This window comes from Xenopus laevis, chromosome 1S, assembly GCF_017654675.1.
Source record: "Xenopus laevis strain J_2021 chromosome 1S, Xenopus_laevis_v10.1, whole genome shotgun sequence".
NCBI classification, from domain to species: domain Eukaryota; kingdom Metazoa; phylum Chordata; class Amphibia; order Anura; family Pipidae; genus Xenopus; species Xenopus laevis.
Window position 1 is genome coordinate 189,324,850 of NC_054372.1, and position 19,199 is coordinate 189,344,048.

General features: G+C 39.0%; 1 protein-coding gene across 1 annotated transcript; it reads left to right on the forward strand.

Annotated features, from left to right (window-relative positions):
• The first annotated feature begins 10,900 nt into the window (after window positions 1-10,900).
• cplx4.S (complexin 4 S homeolog) lies at window positions 10,901-16,630 on the forward strand. Its single transcript, XM_018244545.2, has 3 exons — window positions 10,901-11,726; window positions 14,607-14,694; window positions 16,039-16,630. The coding sequence occupies exons 1-3, from the start codon at window positions 11,560-11,562 to the stop codon at window positions 16,264-16,266; spliced, it is 483 nt and encodes a 160-aa protein (XP_018100034.1). The 5' UTR covers window positions 10,901-11,559; the 3' UTR covers window positions 16,267-16,630.
• Window positions 16,631-19,199: the final 2,569 nt, after the last annotated feature.

Consider the following 19,199-nt stretch of genomic DNA (forward strand, 5'->3'; position numbering starts at 1 on the left):
AACTGAAGCTCTGAGAGAGTTTTGCTTCTATGGCTTACTTTTATACCATAGGGATATTATTCCATTTTGTATGAAAAGCAGTTCTTTTACTCTGTTTCAGCAGCTCTATGACTCTCAGTTTCAGCAGCTCTATGACTCTCAGTTTCAGCAGCTCCATGACTCTCAGCAGCTCCATGACTGTTTCAGCAGCTCTATGACTCTCAGTTTCAGCAGCTCAGTGACTCAGTTTCAGCAGTTCTATGACTGTTTCAGCAGCTCTATGACTCTCAGTTTCAGCAGCTCTATGACTCTCAGCAGCTCCATGACTCTCAGTTTCAGCAGCTCCATGACTCTGTTTCAGCAGCTCTATGACTCTCAGTTTCAGCAGCTCTATGACTCTCAGTTTCAGCAGCTCTATGACTCTCAGTTTCAGCAGCTCTATGACTCTCAGTTTCAGCAGCTCTATGACTCTCAGTTTCAGCAGCTCTATGACTCTCAGTTTCAGCAGCTCTATGACTCAGTTTCAGCAGCTCTATGACTGTTTCAGCAGCTCTACGAATCAGTTTCAGCAGCTCTATGACTCTGAGCAGCTCTATGACTCTCGGTTTCAGCAGCTCTGACTCTCGGTTTCAGCAGCTCTGACTCTCGGTTTCAGCAGCTCTGACTCTCGGTTTCAGCAGCTCTGACTCTGTTTCAGCAGCTCTATGACTCTCTGTTTCAGCAGCTCTATGACTCTCTGTTTCAGCAGCTCTATGACTCTCTGTTTCAGCAGCTCTATGACTCTCTGTTTCAGCAGCTCTATGACTCTCTGTTTCAGCAGCTCTATGACTCTCTGTTTCAGCAGCTCTATGACTCTCCATTTCAGCAGCTCTATGACTTTCAGTTTCAGCAGCTCTATGACTCTGAGCAGCTCTATGACTCTCAGTTTCAGCAGCTCTATGACTCTCCGTTTAAGCAGCTCTATGACTCTCCGTTTCAGCAGCTCTGACTCTCCGTTTCAGCAGCTCTGACTCTCCGTTTCAGCAGCTCTGACTCTCCGTTTCAGCAGCTCTGACTCTCCGTTTCAGCAGCTCTGACTCTCCGTTTCAGCAGCTCTGACTCTCCGTTTCAGCAGCTCTATGACTTTCAGTTTCAGCAGCTCTATGAGTTTCAGTTTCAGCAGCTCTATGACTTTCAGTTTCAGCAGCTCTATGACTTTCAGTTTCAGCAGCTCTATGACTTTCAGTAGCTCTATGACCCTCTTTTAGCAACTCTGACTCTGTTTCAGCAGCTCTTTGACTGTTTTAGCAGCTGTGACGCTCTGTTTTAGCAGCTCTATGACTCTGTTTTAGCAGCTGTATGACTCTGTTTTAGCAGCTGTATGACTCTTAGATTTAGTAGCTCTATGACTCTCAGTTTTAGTAGCTCTGTGACTCTCCGTTTCAGCTGAAACCGTCTGCCATGGAGCTCAACATTCATGGACAAAACATAGAACACACTTAGAGGCGGAGTACACCTGATATTCATAGCCAATGGGATCCTGCGCTCCAGCTAAATCACTAATAGAAGTGAATATTTCAGGCAATTTATGATATAGACCTGTGGGTTTCTGCATACATTGACCGCTGTCCACTTCCTTTAATGGGATGTCCCATGAGTCTTCTTAGACTATGAGTTTCTGCCAATCAGAACCCCAGTGTGCTGTAATTTTGCTCTAGAAACCTAAATTACCTGTGCTAATCTAAAAGTTTAATTGAAGAATATATTTTGCAACATAGAAAAAGAAATGTTTTAGAGAAAATCTGTGTTGTTATTTTTTTTATTATTACCATTGGGGAAAGGAACACACACATAATTGCAGCGAGCTTATGAACATAGTTAACTGTCAGTATTACAGGAGCAGCGACTTCTGGTTACATCAAAGCTGACACTTTACAAAACGCCAGGAAGATCTTTAAAGTGACATCGACGTCTTCCTGGGGTGACAAAAAAAATTTGTCAGCGTCGGTTTAAATGTGGTGCGAATCTGAAACAGCCTCAACATCACAGTTAATCATTTTGTTGTGCAAAATAGCTATATTTGCCTCAAAGAGGTGATGTGCAAGGGAACGTTAGATGTAGAAAAGAATCACAAGAAACTGGCGCCACTTGAGCAACTGTCGGTCCCTCTCGGATGATAACACTTGCCTAACGATATCCAGAGGGTCCCCAGTTTCTCATGTCTGTGCCGAATAGAAACAAGACCACTAATGTCTATATATGTATGTATGATCATTTCTACTCCTTTAATTCAATGTATCACCATTTTTATGTGCATCCGCCTCAGCCATAAACACCTTTGTGTAATATCAGCTGTGATCTTTTTCGTTTTCTACTTAAGGGCAGCTATTGCGAGATCATGACGTGTAGCATCAGGTGAACTGCTGCACTTCTCTGCTCACTGCTTTATTGCCTCATGTGACCTGCACCTGTCTTTACAGCATTTGGATGTTGCATCAGGGCAAAGGAAAAGCTGACTCACTATACACAATATATGTAAGCTGGTACAGGTATGGGATCCATTATCCGGAAACCCATTACCCAGAAAGCTCCGAATTACGGAAAGTCTGCCTCCCATAGACTTTATTTTATCCAAATAATCCAAAGTTTTATCCTTTTCTCTCTTATTATGAAACAGTAGCTTGTACTTGATCCCAACTAAGATATAACAAATCCGTATTGGAAGCAAAACCAGCCTATTGGGTTTCTTTAATGTTTACCTGATTTTCTAGCAGACAAATACAGAAACATCCATTATCCGGAAAGCCCCAGGTCCTGAGTATTCTTGATAACAGGTCCCATACCTGTATATAAAATAGGTATCTTTTTTTCCCTCCCTTGCTGCTACTCACAGCTATATATGACAAAACATTGAATAGGGAAAGATACCAGAAAGCGCAGAATTACTGCTGCGAATAAGTGCGTGGTGAATAAAGTCACTTTTTGCAACAGTACTCCTGTGCTTTCTGGTCTCTCTCTATTCTATGTTTTGTCATTATAGACCAAGTCATACCTTTGACCAGAGCCGAAGGGACTATTAAGTAGGGCCATAACCAGCAGCAACGTGCTGTGGAAACCAGAGACTGGTTTAGGGATGCACCAAATCCATAACTTATTTTTAAAGGAGAATTAAAGCAGAGAAAGGAAGTATACTAGAAAAGCTACTCATTATGTTGTCAATTTTAATCAGCTATAGTCCTTTAGCAGTAAAGATCTGTGTCTCCAAAGATGCCCCAGTAGCTCCCCATCTTCTTTTCTGCTATTTCACTGCACATGCTCTGTGCTGCTGTCACTTACTGAGCTTAGGGACCCACTCACAATATACAGTACACATAGAATAGAAATGTCACAATATAAGGCTGATTAGTAATTAATACAGATAATTACTACATGGCAGCACAGAAACCAGTGCAATTAGCATCAGAATTTAATAATCAGCAAACCTGTAGCATCAGCTTATATTACAGGGGAAGCTCATTTTCTGCTGGATAATTAGTGACGACCCCTAAGATTAGCTTCTCAACAGCTGCTCCGAGCCCACTGAGCATGTGCAGTGCCACTGACTCAGAAGATGGCTTAACAAGATCCAATTTGTGAAGCTCCTATAGAAATCTCTAAAGGCCTGGACCATTACTTGTAGCATTTCTAGCCACATTCATTTTAGGTTTTAGTTCTCCTTTGAGAAACACTTGTACCCAGAAGTGAAAATGTTACTATTGATTTTTGCTGCCTTAATGAACCGTTTACTGTTTCCCTCATGTGCTGCTCACCCAATGCTTCAGCTGCCGCCATCTGATCAAGCACATCTTATTACTCGGACTATTTTTCTTTCTCGTTGCTACTTTTGTGGGACACATATCCACATTTACGGAGAATTTACCAGCTAACTGGGAAGCTCCTAATCTGATCTGGCCTGAATTAAAGACAAAACTCCTAATCTGGTTTTGGCAGAATTAAAGGGAAAGTGTAATTAAATATTGTATCTTTTTCTAAGTGCCTTATGAAGTTCTCTGTTTTTTTTAATTATTTGCTTCCTTATTTTACCCCCCTGTAGCCAAATGCCAAATCTCTGTTTCATTTTTATAATGAATCTATAGCTGTCAGAGCTGTTTCTTTTCCAAACTGTAGGAACACAATCGCTGGGCTTGGTTGTGTTGCCAATGATTCGTTCACTGACTATTATAACCCCTCTATTATCCCACTCTTAATTCTGTGTACTATATTCACTTTTAATATAAGATATTCATGTTTTCTGTTATTTGCTCTTATGCCATAGACTTGGACAGGCCGTAACTGAATGAAAAGCAAAAAGTGAGGTGGTTGGTAAAGGGCAAGTAAAACCGTTTAAAGTCTATAGTTGCGTGAAAAACGACAGCCGAAAGGTGACATGAGCAAACAGTCTAAATGGAGCACAATATGACATTATTGGGGACATGATAACCTGTAGAGATACCATGAATGTATGGCATTTTATGAATTCCCTAATAATGATTCTGCTACAAATCTAGGTTATAGTGGGCTTTTAAGGAGTTTCAGACTGCAGTGCCTCCCTAAATATTGCAAGCAGTCGGGCACAGCAGTGCCGTGTGTTTGCACAGTTATTGCTGCTTACTTTTCTTGTTTTTTCTCCATCTCTGCATTTACTTAACCAGCATTATCTTACTATCCACTCAATACCTACAGTATTCCTTTAAAAACAAAATCTACATTTGAGAATTCTGAGGATGTATTGCTGTTGTCATTTTACCTACAAATTGCTGCTGAATGCATGGGGTTAATGTCTCCTACAGAATGTCCTTTTCCGCATGTCAATAAAATAAATTGCCCTTAGTCTCCTCTGTGCTTTACTCTTTTACTGTCCCCCAGTATAAGGCTCATGCCCCACGGGCTCATGGAGCAGATTTCGACACATAAACAAGTTTGTAGATCGTTTTTTGCTCCAAAATCACCCAGACCGACACAAAATAGGGGTTACTGTATATATTAAAAGTCCGATAAGGGCTTTTAAAGGGGGGAAAAAATTTGGTAGAAAAAAACTAGTATTTTTCAAGATTTATCAAACCCTGATGGTGCTAAAAGTCTGAAAAATAAGGACTCTATCTCAGACCTGCAGACTTTATGTAGCAGTCAATGGCAGGTGTCCAGAAGATATCCTGATCTGTTATGAGTGTCATTCAATAATCTGAAGATTTTGTGGTTTCAGGCATCAAATCCAAATAAGTCGCAGGTTTCGGGCGTCAAATCCGAATACAATTGGAAGGAGACAGCAGTGCAAGAGGCCTGCTATTGGCTAGTTATCTATGCTGCCATAGAAACCGTATGTATAATTTGATGGCAAGTTGTGGTGCTAATATCTATAAATACTTTACTTCTCTTAGCAAGGTGTGTGAATGACTGTCTATGGAGCTGACCGCCAATGTTCCTTACAAGTAAGACCAGTAAGACATTTGTTTGCTTGGAATCTATCCCGTGTGTGTTGAGTTTGTTTGTATGATCAAATCTTTGCGTCTATGGCCAGCTTTAGTCACTGATGCACCCACAGCCTCGCGTGTAAAGAAATGTTTTCTGCCTTCCTAAATCATGATGCGTCCCACAATAGAGATCCCTGTGGAACACCACAATGGGGCAAATTCACTAAAGGGCAAATATTTGCCAGCGAACAATCCACCACGCTTTGCGCCACTTCACCAGACAAAAATTCGCTACCACTACCCTAATTCACTAAAATGCAAAGTTGCGTCTGGGCAGCCGAACGCTGGTGAAGTTTCTCTAGCATTAATTCATAGGGATGCATCAAATCCACTATTTTGGATTCGGCCGTACCCCTGCATCTTTCGCGAAAGATTCAGCCGAATATCGAACTGAATCCTAATTTGCATATGCATATTAGGGGTGCATATTTTTTACTTCCTTGTTTTGTGACAAAAAGTCATGCAATTTAGGATTCGGTTCGGCCGGGCAGAAGAATTCGGAGGAATCAGAATCCAGCTGAAAAAGTCCTGGGCGATGCCTGGATTTGGTGCATCCCTATTAATTCATCAGCGCGAGCATTTCATAGCAAACTTTCTTCCTAGTGAAACTTCGTTAGTACTCGTACACGTAGGTCAATTTGAATAGGTCGGGTACATATAGGTCATATATACGTCTTTATTAGAGATGTTGGCGCAAATGCTTGAAGTGGCCACTTATTATTACACATGTCCAAGGAAACAAAATAAAGACAAACGAGATCCTCTAATGTCCTAGACATGAGCCCACCCTAAAACAAATGTGGCATGACCCTCAAATGAGTAAAAAAAACTAACACAAAAATCTTTTAATAGTTAGGACTTTTGATGGCAATATTGCTTTAAAATATGAAAAAAGTCCATTGTTTTTTTTTAGAACTTTTATGACTTTTCGGCATACAGGATATGATGTCACTGACATAAGATTGAGGAGGCTTTATCTTATCAGTTTACCAGGTCTAAGGTGGCGAAGGAAACTCTGGTGAAAGAGGTAACGTTCCGTAAAATTCGCACTTTAGTGAATTTGTGGAATAAATTTTGCCTGAGTAAAAATTCCCCTGCCGATAGGGAGCAATCGACGATATAGAGGAGTGTTGGCTAGCGAATTGTCCTCTACGCCTGTTAGTAAATTGCCGATGTCCCTGCGGATGAGATTTCTGGTGAATTTTCGCTAATGACAGCCACTTCACCCTTCAGCAAATCTGCCCCTTTTTCTTCCTTTGACCATTAACCACAACACCGACACCATCTAACCATCCTATTTGTTCAACCAGATTCAGGCCCAGTCCTAAACCCCCCCCACACACACACACACACATACGATCAAGGAGAGTGACAGATGAAATCTAGTTAAACAATATCAACTGCTCTACTTTGCTTTGTTGTTCTACAAGAGGAGTTAAACAACTGGTTTGAATGGAAGAGAGCAAGAACATCTGAAGCTCATTTGAGGTAGAGTCAGCAACACCGTCATAAAAGATAGAGGCAAAGCAATAAAAAAATTAGAAGGCACATATGTCCGTTAAATGTAGCAGACTTTAAAAGGAACTCAATCATATTTGTTGTCTTAATATGGGTTAGTGATGATTGAATTTAATGGACAGTTGCCCAAATCAACGGTGGAGCTACAGTTGTGTTCTGAATAACAGCAGTGTGTTTAAAAAAAACGAATAAAGCTCAATATCCTTATAACAGATTTTATTTCCATACAGACAAGTGCATTGGGAATTCTGCACATTCTATTCCAAATCAAAACATGAAGAAAAATGGATCAAATTCACGTTATTCCTTTACATACAGTGAAGAAATGAAAACTCAAACATACTCACTGTATGAACGTAAACACATTTCAAGATTTTGTTTCCTTTGAATGACTGAACTAATATTAAGTTGTATAATCAGTGTTTCTGTGCTGCACGTCTGTGTTACATGGAGTCCCCCAACTCTTCTGCATTTCTTGCTTTTGCCTCACAAACACCATTTTTGATGTCACCCTACAAGTTTTCTATTGGATTAAGGTGCGGGGATTGGGCCACTCCATAACATCAATCTTGTTGGTGTGGAACCAAGATGTTGCTCAGTTACTGGTGTTTTTGGGGTCGTTGTCTTGTTGAAACCCCCATTTCAAGGCCATTTCCTTTTTAAGTATTTGGATGTATTGAAACTGATCCATGATCCCTGGTATATGATAAATAGTCCCAACACCACAGTACGAGAAACATCTCCATATCATGATGCTTGTGCCACCGGCTTCACTCTGTTCTGTGACTTGAATTCAGAGTTTGGGGGTCGTGAAAGAGAAATAGGAAACCAGGAGGGAGACTTTAGTATTAACAGGGAGATGAATGGATTTGAGCATTCCAACAAGTTCCTGGGTGTTGCCTTTATCTACAGGGACATAATGAGCAAGGGACTTTCCGTTTTACATTTCCAAATTCCTAAGGCACGCCACCTCCTCCCAATCCCAAGACATCATTGTTCTAAGCATGCCTTTGCACCCAACCTTTATCTTTCAACCACATTTTAGTAATTCGGTTCAATTGGAAATTTTTGTTTATTATTATGAATGAGCCCCTATGGATGATTAGACTGAAGGTTCTTGAGCGTCACATTATCATACTTTATACATGGTATTTTCCACAACCAAATCTGTATATATATAATATATATGTATATATATATATATATGTTATATATATATACATATATAATATATAAGTATATAGTATACATATATATATCATATATACATATATATATATATATATATATATATATATATATATATATATATACATACAATAATATTATATATATACTAATGATATACATAACATATATATATATATATATAATATATATATACTGTAATATAATATATTATATATATATATATATATATATACATACAATATATTATATTAATAATATATAATATTATAATATATATATATATACATACATATATATATATATATATATATACATATAATATATATATATATAATATATATAACATACATATATATATATATAATATATATATACATACATAACATCATATATATATATAATATATATATAATATATATATATATTATATATATATAGTAATATATATATATAATATATACCAGTATATATACCATACAATATATATATTTATATATACATTATATATACATACATATATATATATATATTATATTATACATACATACAATATATATATATAATATATATATATAGTAATATATATATACATACATACATACATATATATGATATATATATATATATATATATATATATATATATATATATATATATATATATATATAATACATACATATATATATAATATGAGTATTTTAAGATCTGTATTCTGCACTGATCCTGAGGGCAGACTTTCTTAGTCAGTTTCTGCCCCATCCCTGTTATGCTGGTCCTATGTTACTTCACATTGAGACATCACGTGTTGGGCTTCCATCCTTGCTGCACTATTTAGCTGCATGGGCCTCTGAGGAAAATTCTTTTCTCTGACATGATCACTGGTAATCTAGGATTACTGGATACAGAGAGTAATTTAATTAGAAGGCTGCTAATGCAAATGGTGGAATTAACCTCTTCGGACTAAAAATAGAGCCTTATTTTTCCCAGAAAGAGATCTGTGATTAACCTGATTGGAATGTGTGCTTGACATGGAGCCTTTCCATCTCCCGTTCTACAGTTCTGCAAATATAAATGTATATAGTCATTTCATGAGTGGATCTATGCTCAATATCTACTATATCTGGAAATACTAGTACGCCCTTGTGACATTTTGATTTGACCCCCTTTGCAATATCCTGAAGATTATCTATGACTCAAATGCCTTATATCAATTAATCAGAATGCCATCATTTCCTGGTTTTATCCAGGGCTTGCATAATTCTCCAAATATTAAACATTAAAGCCGAGTGCCAGCTGCTGGGTTTGTGTTTTCGTAGGTACCTTTCAGGACTGGTAATAATGAGAAATTAAAAGTGTATTGGGTTGCCATTGTGGTTTTTCATGGCAGGCAATGATTATCTGCTGTAAATTAGTCTCCTTCAAGGGGAAATTTTAAAACAGACATTCATAAGGTTGGCTTGAAAGCCCTACAACGGAAAAGTGATGGTATAATGAAACATAAATATCATTGATAAAGAACGATACAGAACCCACTGCACTCCCGCTGTAGCCTGTTCCTACTGAGATATTATACATTAGAACAGTGATCCCCAACCAGTAGCTCGTGAGCAACATGTTGCTCTCCAACCCCTTGGATGTTGCTCCCAGTGGCCTCAAAGCAGGTGCTTATTTTTGAATTCCAGGCTTGGAGACAAGTTTTAGTTGTATAAAAACAAGGTGCACTACCAAACAGAGTCTCAATGTAGGTTGACAATCCTTATAGAGGCTACTAAATGGCCAATCACAACACTTATTTGGCACCTCAAGAACATTTTTCATGCTAGTGTTGCTCCCCAACTCTTTTTACTTCTGAATGTTGCTCACTGGTTCCAAAGGTTGGGGATCCCTGCATTAGAATAAATATAGGCTAAAGAAGCTAGGATTTATGTTTCTCCACTGGTTGGAGATCACTATGTTCTTATCAATTAAAGACACCCACATATGAGATATCTGCTAGCATCAATCATTATAGGCTCATTATTCACACAACGAAAAGAGCAGGAGGCTAAACTGATGAAACTCCTTGGGTTGATACACTTGAACTCCACTCCTTGTACATATGTAGAGATTTATGTCGTTAGTGTGTACTAAGATTATGACTAACTAAAAAAAATTATTATAAGTTGTAATGGCTCAGAAATTGGCTTATAGATAGTCCCAACCTTAAAAAAAATCAAAAAAAGTTACTGTTGGGGGTAAAAGTAGGAAAAAAAGAAGTGGGCAGAAGTTATGAGTTGGCTGGAATTTTTCAACCGATGCTTCCCAACTCAGACTCTTCTTCCATTGCTGTAAACTGCAATCACTCCCCCTAATCTTCTGGTATTGGTTGAAATCAGCCACCAGAGGGGAGGGGTTGGCATAATTACATCACCAAATGAGAGGGGCTTTGAAGTTTCACCTGTAACCTCTCTCTCAACCTTGGCCTGAACCATGGGTTTCAGGTTGACCTGCTCATCACTAGTGGGCAGAGCTTGTTAATCATATCTCTTATCTAGGTTGGTGCTTCCCCTGCCTCATTTAAACCATACCATTGATTATATCATGTAAGTGGGTGGAGCCATCTCCTTGGTAATATATAGACATCCAGTTGGAATGACTGGGTTACTACATTGGAAAAATCAAAACAAAAACCTTTGCCGCTGCAAATAAACAAAAATAAATATTAAATGTATATTATATAAAACTACAATCCAAATATAAAGTATCTATGATCAACCCTGGGCTAGTTTTAGTATAAGGTCCAGATTTTTTACATTCTAATTGCTTTAAAGCTTTTTTAAAACATTTTTAAAGCAATTTTTTTCCAGCCCAACAAAATGTATTTCTTTTTTTTAAATAAATCTGTTCCAAGGAGTCGCACTTCCACAATCTCCATGGCTAAATGCCCAGCCACAATATTTAGGTGTGCCATCCCACTAAATAATAATACTTCCACTTTGTAATCCACTGAAATGTGATCAGTTGTGCTGTAATCCTCTTTAACCGGCATCCCTGATTGTATATTATATTATATGAAAGTGTCCTAATGGGCGATGGACCAACTTGTACTATAATGTGTCCTGTGAGGGAAAATTAGCTTAGAGCATTATTATGGAAATAGGCAGCTGCAACTAATGATTTTTGAAGTAATCTGAACCATCTGCCTCTCTATACTATCCAGTTCTTCCTCTAATCCAGATTATGGCTGACAAACCATTTTTGGCATATGGTTCCTAGTGACTGTGTGTCCTTGACAGATACAACAGACACATTTACCCGTGCGTAAGGTGGAATATCACTCTTGACTCTGCTCGTTTTATGTTTTGGAAACTGTAAGGGATAAAAAAAAAAAACCCCAGAAACAATGTCTTTCCTACTGAAGACTATGGTAGGGAATCCGATGAAAAGTTTTGGGCTTGGTGGTTCAAATGAAGAGAAGAAAGACGAAGGTGAAGCCACTGACCCGGCAGCAGCAGCAGGGATGACTCGAGAAGAGTTTGAAGAGTATCAGAGGCAGCTAGTGGAGGAGCAGTGAGTATGCAAGTATTTTTATGCTTCAGTTATTGCTGCTAATTAGAGGCTCAAGGATTCCATCTTTAATTTAATGTTTGGGGGAATGGAAAGAAGGGCTTGTGCCTTGGGACAGCTGATGTGTGTGTCATACATTTGAATCTTGCCGTGCTTCAGCTGCCTTTGAACATCTCTAACCTCAACCCTAAATATAATCATCAGAAAATCATTGCAATTTCCTTTACCATAAATACTGCTGTGTGTCTGCCTTCCCAGACGTATGTCACAAGAATAAGGTTTAGAAATCGGTGGACTTGCAGGACTGAGGATTAATTAAAGGCTTGGTACAAGATAGATGCACATTGTGCCCAATGTTCTAAAACGGTGCATAACCATAACGCCAGCTAGGTGCCAAGCATCTCAACTCAGCTACAAGAAATAGAAAGGTTAACTCTTCATTCACTCTCCTCTCCACTTTGGGTTACTAGGAATATGCTGATAATGATATTGTGAATGTCTGTTCCTCTGCTGAAGAGGGTTCAGAAATGACCTCAAGATCAAGTATCACCAATAGCCCAGATTTTAAGGCTCACTGGTTGATCAATACAAATCACTGCATGGCTCAGCCTATCACTTTTGGCTGCCTGGCTGGTTATTATTAAGTCCTAAATGCCGGGGAAAGGGAATTTGGGGAGATTGAAGGGGATGGATCATTGGATAGGTGTTTGGGGGTAACAATGGGACCTGCCTTACATTTTCTAGGCTGGAAGGTTGGGAGGTTATAATATGAATACCCTTTATTTATATGAAGCCGTTGAATCATTCCCATTGCTGCGGAGGAGCTTACAATTTAATTCCAGTAAAAAAAACAACTACACACAATTAACTTGCTGGTGTGTATTTTTGACTGGGGGAGGAAATCAGAAATCGAAATCATGCATGTAGCTTATATAGTTGGGAAGGAGGTAGTGATGCTGTAGAGCAGAGATCCCCAACCAGTGGCTCACGAGTAACATGTTTCTCTCAAACCCTTTGTATGTTGCTGCCAGTGGCCTCAAAGCAGGAGCTTATTTTTGAATTTCATGCTTGCAGGCAAGTTTTGGTTGTATAAAAACCAGGTGCACTGCCAAACAGAGCCTCAGTGTAGGTTGATAATCCAAATGGGGCTACCAAATGGCCAATCACAGCCCTTATTTGGCAGCCCAAGAACATTTTTCATGCTAGTGTTGCTCCCCAACTCCTTTGATTTCTGAATGTTGCTCACCGGTTCAAAAGGTTGTAGAGCCTTAACGGTACAGAAGTATATTTCCCACACTGCGCTAATGCAAATGTCTGTTCTGCACTGGGTTTTTCTCTGCTGCTTTCTCATTGAGATCCATTACCTCTTGTAATTGTCTTTGCTCTTATGATCTGGGGTCTCAGTGTCATCCTTTTATTCTTCTGATCTGTCTCCCACATCCCGGCTGTTAGTTACCGTTCTACAAATCAGCTTCCTCATTTTCAGATCTGCTATGAACCTTATGTTATAGATATAGAGGATGAATCACAGATGGACTCTAATGTTGTCTTTAAAAAATGAACCCCAACCCCAATACAACTTGTCTCCCACTAGTGAGTACTGCCACCTACAAACGTAGACTTAACTCATTATGGATGGATTCTTTGTAGGCTTTAATTGAGCAGTTATTTACTTGGTCACACACTTGCCTTGAGCTATCAACCTTCCGTCATAGCTTGAGCTCAGATTTGCGTTGCTATCTGGCCAAATGATACCTAATTCCAATGTTATTAATAGGAAAGAAAATTTCAAATTAAGGAAGGTTTTTTTTTCAAGGTTAGTCAACCGTGAAGGCAACATTTGCTTGAGTTTTGGTAACCCAAAGTAACTGATCAGATGCTATTCTAACTGAAACAATTAGTTAATGCTAACTGCTTTATGTTGTGGGTTACAAGAGTTGTTACTGTATTTACCTTTACACGTGCCAGAGTAAAGAGTTCAGCTATGTGGAGTAAGGGAGCAGTCATGATGCCTGATGCCATTGCTGATGTCATTGCTGAAATCATGGGGTCCCATAATACCCCTGCAAGGGATCACTGGTTATTAGCCCAATAAAGATTGGCACTGCCAAATATGAATTAAGTAGGCTGTTCTACACCCCTTGACCAAGCCTTTTATTGTTGAAACATGACCCTCATCCCTTCTTTTTTGGGGGGGATTCAAAAAACGAAATCATAATAACCTCTGCATCTGTCATCCCACTGAGAGCAGGCCCCAGACTCAGACTCCTGCCTGTTGCCGTATATATCACTATAATGCATCATGATTCTTTCAACACTCATCAGGTTTAGGAGAAACACTGGAAATAGTGTCAATGCTCATTTGAAACTTAGCATTTCCCAATGAAAGTAGGCCTCACTTATTGATTCCGCAGGCACTGTGGGTGCAGCACAGAGACATACTTAAGTCTCAGGCTGGTGTTATGTCCATAGCCCCCTGAATCCTCTGAATGATGTACCTTGTGAATACAGTTATACCAAATGCAGGAAGCTTCTGGTAAAAAGTAGAGGAGCTAAAGGTACAGTGAAGAAAACAAGAAATCAGCCTCCTTCATTTCTATATGATGCCACTAGAGTTGTTCCCAAGGCCTAGTACCAGTCATGACCTCTGCAGACCCTGCCTTGCTAAACCAAATACAGATGCAGCAAATGGAGGTCCAGAAGGGTTAAACCGGCCATACAAGGCCCAAGCAACTAGCACTGACCTGGTTAAACTAGGGGATCTTCTATTGCACCATCAACTTTACTTTCAAAACAGTTTCCATGTTAATATTGGACACAGCACAGGTTATCTGATAACTAGTGTAGTTCCTACTACTGTCTCACTACTGTTTTCTTTTACAGGATGGAAAGAGATGCTCAGTTTGCCCAAAAGAAAGCAGAAAGAGCTACGTTAAGGGTCCATATGAGGGAAAAATATAGACTTCCAAAGGTAAAAATATATATGCTATGTTTTTGTACAATCCTTCCCTTGTAGAGACCCAAAGCAGTGCAATGGAGCCTAGAATGAGGACCCAGCCACCCACCATGCTCCCTAAACACACACCCCACTTCCCCAATGAGTGCACATGTGACATCAAATCTCTGAGTGATGTAACAGAGGAGGGAGGAAAGGGAGTGCAGAGGGGAAGGAGGAGAGAGAACTGCAATGGGGAGGGGAGGGAGGAGAGAGTGGCAGAGGGGAGAGTGGCAGAGGGGGGCAAACACAAACTATGGGTAGGCAGAAGACCCTTTAACAGGTACTTGCCCAGCACCCCCATTGTTGCGCCCTAGGCAGGTGCCTCTTCTTACTACCCCTAGTTCCGGCCCTGCCTAGAACTTTAAGTCTAGGGTAGGAGTAGATTGCACCCTTCCAAAGATCTAGAGCAGTGATCTCCAACCAGTAGCTCGGGATCAACATGTTGCTCACCAATGCCTTCTATGTTGCTCCCAGTGGCCTCCAAGCAGATGCTTATTTTTTTAATTTGTGGCTTGGAAACAAGTTTTGGTTTCATAAAAACCAAAGTTTACTGCCAAACAGAACCTTCTGTGAGCTGTCAGTCCACATAAGGAACACCAGTTGTCAACCCCAATTTATAATTGGCACCAGAAATCTTTTGCGTGCTTGTGTTGCTCTTCAACTTTTTTTAACATTTGAACGTGGTTCATGGGTAAAAAAAAGGTTGGGGATCCCTAATCTAGAGCTAAAGTAACAAAACCAAGATAAGATCATTGGGTGACTGGGGAGAGTGTGGAGGCGTTTACCCTACAACTAGAATTATTCCTTGGGGATAGTATTATTGGGGATTATTAGGATTTCTAGTGTTTGCAAAGGTTAATGTTGTTTTCAAATGAGGCAGAACTGAAACTGTTGCAGCAGGTACTTATACAAATAGGGACAGGACTCAACTCAAGCCCCAGCAGTTGTGCATGCAGACCTCACTATCTGAGGAACTAAACAGCTATTGTGAAGCTACAATCTTATTGTTACTGTTTATTACTTATTCTTCTATTCCTACCCTCTCCTACTTAACATTTAAACCATGCATGTTAACTAGGTTAAAGTTGACCCTAGAAATCAGATAGTTGCTGAACACAAATCTAAACAAACCAACAACATCAAAACACAAGTTGAAGACAACTACTACATCATATTAAAAGTTAATTTGTATGTGAACTACCACTTTAAATGTATAGTGGCCCTTTAAGGTAGATGGTTCTGCTGAATGTAGAACGTTAGACTAAATGGACACCCAAGCTGTAGGTTCATGTATTTTTTGCCCTTCTGTTTTCTAAGAGTGAAAAGGATGACAACCAGATCCAGATGGCAGGAGATGACATTGACTTACCCGAGGATCTCCAGAAAATGGTGGCTGAAGATCAGGATGAAGAGGAAGAAAAAAGTTCTATACTGGGACAAATCCAAAACATTCAAAATATGGATATGGACACCATTAAAGAAAAGGCGACAGCTACATTTACGGAAATTAAGCAAACGGCTGAAGAGAAATGTGCCCTTATGTGATCTTGAAACACCCACTGTTTATGGTTGACTACATCTCCTCTTTATGATTAAATGCACCTTGTTTTCCAATATCACAGACAAGAATAGGAAGGTGGTGTTATGTGAAAAACTGTTGGACAGAACGGAAAAGAAAAGCCAACACTGCTAGAAAAAAAAATTGCTGACATGTCACATGTACAACTTGGTTTTTATTTGCTGCTCCTTGTGGGTATTTTATACATTAGTGGAGGACAAGTGCAAAACTGTTATAATAATATCTTGTAAATACTACTGTCATTGAACACAAGAGTAAATTATATAGTGAATAAAGTACCCCCTCGTAAAATATAAGGATATTATAAGTTACCGAGGAGTTTCATGACCATATAAAAGTACAAGGTTGAAGGCCGAGTGTTTTTATACAGGTCATGGAACTCTGAGGTAACTTCTAATATCCTCATATTTTACAACTGGGGGTACTTTATTTATTATAATACACAAGTTTCAGTGATTCATGTGACAGAAATGACATCAGAACTCACTGTTTATAACTGATGACATCAGAACTCACCGTTTATAAGGATATCATTTACAATATTATCATTTACAATATATTCATGGCTTTTGTGTATTATATCCTTATAAACACCATTTAATGATGTCATCAATCATAATCAGTGCTTAGTGATGTCATTTGTGTCAAAATGACTCACCGAACCCTATAAGAAATATTTTTATTCAAGAATTAGAACAAAATCAAGTTTGTGCACAAAATGATATTATAATATCACAAACTCCATTCTGTAAATGCAACTATCCATTCTGGATCATGAACTGTATTCTGTCTCTGAGATGTAAAAAAGAACATGTAACAAAACCAATGATGTGTAAAGTTAATTACACTATGAATAATGTAAGAAAATTACTTAAAATATATAATCTTGTACAGAACAACTGTATGCAGAGCTACCCAGTTAATATACAACTCAAATTTGCTAGATTTAAATTACAAAATAGTTTTTTTTATTACAGAAAGGAAGATTACATGTCACAGAATCCATTATGTCATCAAAATGAAGACTATTGTTCCATAAAAAATCATGTTTTCATTTCCACAAAATCAATTTGACAGTCAAACTTCTGAGCCTTTAAGAAGCAAAAGCATACTTATTAAACAGGTACAAGCAAGCAGTCTTTAATTGAAGCTTGATTTACTGGTTATACTTCTCATGGTTTTAACAGTTTTGTTCCTTTTGTTCAATGTTGTTCTTACTATTGACTAAAACATGGCTTTAATAAAAGAGGCTACAGATAGTTACTTATATTCTTGTATATTTCTCATAAAAAGTCCTCAGTGAATATAAAGGATACAATGATAATATAAAGGCACACGACCGCAGACTGAGTTATACAGGGAACTCTGAGTATCACTCATGTATTATAAGGGATAATGTACCCCCTACTGTAAATGATAAGGATATTAGAAGTCACCGAGGGGTTTCTGTGACCATATAAAGGCACAAGGCTGCAGGTTGAGTTATACAGGGAACTCTGAGTATCACTCATGTATTATAAGGGATAATGTACCCCCTACTGTAAATGATAAGGATATTAGAAGTCACTGAGAGGTTGTTCTGTGACCATATAAAGACACAAGGCTGCAGGCTGAATTATACAGGGAACTCTGAGTATCACTCATGTATTATAAGGGATAATGTACCCCCTACTGTAAATTATAAGGATATTAGAAGTCACTGAGGGGTTCTGTGACCATATAAAGACACATGGGTGCAGGCTGTTATACGTGGCCTTTGAGTATTTATTGTAACTCCAATGGTAACTGAAATTCTATGGTTACAGACTGGACATGTCTGACTTATTAATAGGTACCTTATAATGTGTTTAATGGAAAATTCAGTGAGCTGAGATTCCAAATTACAATAACTAATCTATTTATTATTGCTCATTTAGCACCTAAAGTGCAATTTTCTGATTGTGCAGACATATATCAGATAGAATATCAGATAGAGTGTCATTGGAGCATTGGGCGTGTGCTGAGCTGAATTGTGCATCTGTACACTACCCCTCTGTACAGGCTATGGACAGAGGCCACAGGTTAGTGGTGATGCCACAAAGGCAAAATATTAAGGGCTCAGCTGCATCCTAAGGAGCACTGGGGATGCACAGCTCCCCAGTGCTCTGATGCTTGTGTGTGTGCTTTCGTGGGGGGGGCGCGAGGAGACTGGCGGGCGCTAGGACCACGTAGCCTCATGGCGCCACTTGAGGAAATCTGGCCATGGATATGGGTAAGGTTAAGGGCTGTTCTTAGGACAGTGGAATGCATATACTAGTATGGGCTAGTGATGGGCGGATTTGTCCCATTTCGCTTCGCCGATAAATTTGCGAATTTCCAGCGAAATTTGCAAAACGCAAATTATGACGCCCGGGTCAATTTTGACACCGTCGTTAAAGTCAACGGGTGTCTGACTTATGTTGACATGCAACGGTTTTGATGCAAGCGAGTTTTACGGTGCGCGTCCCATAAATTTTGCGCAGGCAAAATTTCCGCAAAATGCCGAAAAATTATCGAAATGTGAATTTTGCAGCTCACGTCAATTTTGACGCCGGCGTTAAAGTCAATGGTGCCCAAATAATGTTGACATGCAATGGTTTTGATGTGAGCGACTTTTATGGCGCTCGTCCAAAAATTTTTGTCGCTGTCAAATTTTCGATGCAGTTTCACAAATTTATTCGATGGTGGAAATTCGCTGCAAATTCACCCCTCGCTAGTATGGGCTGCTACAAGGTAAGAGAAAACTAGTTGCAGAACTGCCGGGAGAGCAGAAGGTGCAATTGCACCAGGGTCCGCAGCCCCATTACTGGAGAAAACCTCAGGTTTTGTCAGAGCTATGGTAACTTCCAATTACAATTTATCTGGTACGCTGCAATAAATA